The following is a 4,356-nucleotide window of genomic DNA, read 5'->3' as shown; positions in this document are numbered from 1 at the left end:
TCCCAGCCTCCTGCTCTTTCAAAGGAGCACCCCAATCTTCTACTTTTATTCTTTGCTATTTCATTTTATGACTTAAAAGAAATAGAAGAAAAATTACATTGCAAGAAAATTTAAACCTAGAGCAAATGATAAGGAGAGAGTGAAAGTCTTTACTGTTTAAGTGAACAGTATACAGGAAGCACCCAGTGATGTTTTGAATGAAATTATGCTTGCATCGTGTTTCAGTGTTTTACTGCTATAGGGAAAGAGGAAAGTCTACCCTTCCACAGCCATTCTCCCACCCCCAGAGTAATCTGCAAAGTTTCTGTATATCAGAACATCACTGTCACCCAGCATTTTGTTGAAGAGTTTAATCCATCCAGGGAGTTTAAATTGGATTATCCCGGTAGAGAAGGGATGGGGATTTTGAGAGTAAGGGATTATCCCAGTGAAGGGCTGGTATAACGGGGGTGGGGGGTGGGGGGTGGGTGACCAGCCAGTGCTGAGTGATGAAGACATGAGTCTGGATTCTGAAATCTAGTTGGCTTGGATTTTGGCTGGTGTGGGTAAGGTTAAAGATGGCCCCGGCCCTGCTGACCCAGGCTGGGAGTTAGGTAATATTTTGTCCCCTTGAAAGCCTGACCTCAAACAGCCAGAGTTTGTAGGTCAGAAAGGTTATCCAGCAGCACGTTACTCTGTTTATTTTCTTTTTGCCATCCCTGAGTCTTGGGTCAACCCCTCCCCTGCTCTGTCCCCCACGAATTAACAGAAAGGAGCAAACCCCCGGTTGGGTCACGGAGATAAGAAGAGCCAACCGCGCCCCGCCCCGCCCCGCGTTAGCAGCTGGAGGTAACCTTGGCGAAGAGCCTGTTCCCTCCTCTCCACGATTTTCCCTCCCGCGAGAACTTCTGCACCGAGAATGGGCCTGGTTTTACAGATAAGGCCGAGCTTGCAGCTGAGACGAGGCGGAGCCGGAGTGCTGCTCTTCCTTCTTTGTAGCGTTCTTGTGATGGTTAACGGAGCTGATTAAAGTGCAAAGCACAGAGTCTGGAACAACATAAGTACTCAATCAGCGGTCTCCATTATTCTCACTATCATGAGCCCGTTAGTTATAACTGGGGGTCGAAAAAAAATCAACGGAGAACCAGAAAGGTCTGCAAACGGGGCGGGACACTGGAACCTCAAATTGAGGTGGGGGGGTGGCGGGGGAGAGCCCACACCAGCAGCCAATCCAGCTGTCCCGGGGAGGAAGAGGAGGAGCCACAGCCGCCCCCGGGACCTCGTTGGTCAACCCCGGGCCCAGCGCCTGAAACCGCTTCGCTCCGCCGCTGCACGTCTCCACCCCGCCCGAGGCCGTCGCTCCTTCCTCGCGCAGCCATGGCCTCAGGTGCCACTCCCGCGGCCGTGAAGGTGAGATTAGTCGTTCCGGCTGCTGCGGTCCTCCGTGCCCTGTACGATCCCGCTCCCGCTCGGGGGGACCGCGCCTCTGGGCCGTGCGCCCAGCCAGTGCGCCCGCGCCGCGGCGGGGAGGGTCTGAGGCCGGTTAGCCCAGTGGCGGCGAGCGGGGGAGAGGGAACAATTGCAGAGTCGTCCCCCAACCTTTGGTCTCAGCTGCATCCGCAGCGCGCAGCGGGTAGGCAAGCACTTAAGAGAGAGGGACAGCGGACCGGTGCTGCGCCCGCGCCCAACCCTTCCCGAGCACCTTTCTGGGCAGATGCGTCTGGCAGGGGCTAGCGGGTGTGCCAGGTGGGTGGGTACCTGCAACCGCTGAGACGGACTCCTTGAGCCCTGACCGACTTCAAAGCTTCCGCTCTGACTTGGCTCTCTGCCCGCGGCCCACGTGGGAAAACTGCATGCTTGCTCTTTTGCAAGCTTCCGGCTTTTTTGTGTGTTCTAAACTTAGGCCTTCTCTGCTTTAGGAACTCTTGAGAGTTTTTTACAACACCGAAATGGAGTATAGGAATGCTGGGCCACTCTCTGGAGGCCTCTGGCTTTAAACTGATTTGCTGGCAACCTTGAAAGTTAGGGATCAGTTTCCTTGTGCCCTTGGTCCTCACAGGTCTCGGTACAAGGCATCATTGTGCAGTGGGAGCTTTGGCCGGAGGAGGGCACGAGTTCCGAGGATTGCAACAAGTTTCCCTGGGGCTTTGACGCACTTCTTCCTGGTTGATGTCTCGCAGGGAGAGACTGTAGAATTCCAGTCCACAGAAATAAACAGGATCAAAGTTAAGATCTCTTCCAGGCTGTTTATGATCAGCTAAAAACTCAGTTGACTTGTTTGGCTTTAGAAATTCTTGGCCGTGAGATAGGAAGGCCCGTCGCCTTCAAGTCTCTCTCTTGACTCCGCGTTTTGTGTTCAGTTCCCCCTGGAGAAGGCAAATCTCTGAGATCAGTGTGTAATCAACCAGAGTGATTAGCTTAGTAGGCCCTTGCAGCTTTCAGACACTTGATATCAGGGGGTGGGTTGGGGAGAGTTGCAGTCACATTTAGATACTGTATTCCCTTTGCCATTTTGAAAAGAATCTTGCATTAAACAAATATTGTAGAATGCCTCTTCCTTATCAGTCATGGAGAACAAAGCAGAATTTTTATGAAGCTCTTTTTCATTTCAGTAAAATGGGAACATTACTGCAGGGTTTGCTGGGACGTTAGAATTGTATTGTCTTTCTAGCACATGGCTGAAACTTATTAAATGGTAGTGCTTCTGAGTGAGGGAGATGAGATTAATTTTGAACATCTTTTCTCCAAAAATTAAATTATGATAGGCCACAGTTTTCAGTGGGCAGGCAGGAAACTATTGCCTTTCCTTTACAGGAATACACTTAAAGTGACATTAAAAATAGAGAGCGGTGGTATTTAAAACAGTCTCACTTTAACCTGGTTTTGCATTCTCCCTACCACAGTTTCCCTGTAAGATTAGTGCAGTGCATTTAAGTGCAGAATGGGCACTGTGATCAGAGCCCTGATGTAAATATTGAATGATGTACATTTTTGTTCTTGGCCAGCTGCTGAATATAAAATTAATAGGTACAAATAGTGCTAGGCCTGCCTGCTGATTTCTCTCTTTGGGGTAAGAACAGGTGATAATTTTGCTGTTGCAAATCCATGATTCCTACACCACTTCTGCCAGACTGCTGAGGCAACATCCTATATAGAAAACATGAACTGCTAGTGTCCAGAGCAAAATAAGCTAATGGAAACCATATCCTATCCCCAGATCATAAAATATAGAGCTGGAGTGTTCCTTAAGACCATATAACCACACAAACCTCTTTTTGTGGACATAAAGCTGAGGCCCAGAAAGGTCACCTAAGGAGTCCAGAATTATAGTTGGACCTAGGTAGTGATAGAATTGGCCTAGAGCCAATTGGCCTGGCATTCCGCCAACTACATGTTGTGAGCCATTTCTGAAATCTGACATGTGGTCCCTGTGCCCTGTTTTATTCTGTTGACAAAGGCCATGCAGCCTTAAGGAAGGGGGAGTGTAGAGTGTTTGCATGAAGCAAGCTGCTTGCCGAATGCCCAGTGGATACTCTCCCATAGTATTAGTAGCAGCCACTGTCTGGGAGGACCTCAGGGAGACAGTGTCCTCCGGCAACAGCCACGGGCAGTGGCATGCTTGGCCATGCAGAGGGCTGAACCGGATCTCTGGCATTCCGGAGAGCTCCTGTAATGGGCCATGGCTCCCCTAGGCAGCTGCCCAGCTTTTACTCTGAGGGATTAAAAATAACTCTTGTTTACATGGTTGCTATGACAAGGAGGGGATATGGTCCCATCATAGTTGGGTAGTGGGCTATAAACAAAATGGTATCAATATTAAGGGGGACGGGCAAGTCTAGACTGTGGAGAACAGGCCTTTGAAACTCTCCTTTTCGATGGCTGAGTGCGGCCAGCAAAGGCCTTCACACTGAAAGTCCTTGAGTGACCTTCAGAAACTGGTAGACAACCCACAGGCCCCAGTCAGAAACCAAATGACCAATGAGCCTTCATTTTTTGCCTAGAGACACAATGCCATTTGGGGTACGACAATTCCTCCCTTAGTATAACTGTCCTGAGCATTGTAGGACATAGAACACATCCTGGGTCCCCTCTCCCCACAAAATGCTGGTAGCACTCCCTCCAGTCATTGTGGCAGCCAGAAATTTCCCCGTGGATTTCCAGGCGCCTCTCAGGAGAGCCTCAGCACTTGGTTGAGGACCCCTGGGCTGTAAATCCCTGAGACAGAGACCGCCTGGTGAGGAGATGAAGCAGCAGCCAGGTTGGTGTCCTGAGCAGCAGAGAAAAACAGAGATGGGGGCTTTTTTGCTGTTGTTACTTTGAGAAAGGGGTTTGTGTGTGTGTGTGTGTGTGTGTGTGTGTGTGTGTGTGTGTGTGTGT

General features: G+C 50.0%; 1 protein-coding gene across 3 annotated transcripts in view; it reads left to right on the top strand.

Moving 5' to 3' along the window:
- The first annotated feature begins 1,153 nt into the window (after positions 1–1,153).
- MTAP (methylthioadenosine phosphorylase) overlaps positions 1,154–4,356 on the top strand; it is a 37,985-nt gene continuing 34,782 nt past the window's right edge. The window contains exon 1 of one of the 3 annotated variants that reach the window (XM_027088999.1): positions 1,154–1,389. In XM_027088999.1, the coding sequence (XP_026944800.1) occupies positions 1,357–1,389 (33 nt within the window). In that variant the 5' untranslated portion in view covers positions 1,154–1,356. The remainder of the gene's footprint in view (positions 1,390–4,356) is intronic. The other 2 variants (XM_027088998.1, XM_027089000.1) reach the window with 2 other exon arrangements.

The sequence above is a fragment of the Aethalodelphis obliquidens genome, unplaced genomic scaffold (genome assembly GCF_003676395.1).
Source record: "Aethalodelphis obliquidens isolate GAN/ISIS:26980383/991018 unplaced genomic scaffold, ASM367639v1 scaffold64, whole genome shotgun sequence".
Lineage (NCBI taxonomy): Eukaryota > Metazoa > Chordata > Mammalia > Artiodactyla > Delphinidae > Aethalodelphis > Aethalodelphis obliquidens.
Note: the sequence above shows the minus strand (reverse complement) of the source record. Positions and strands in the feature narration are given on the sequence as shown.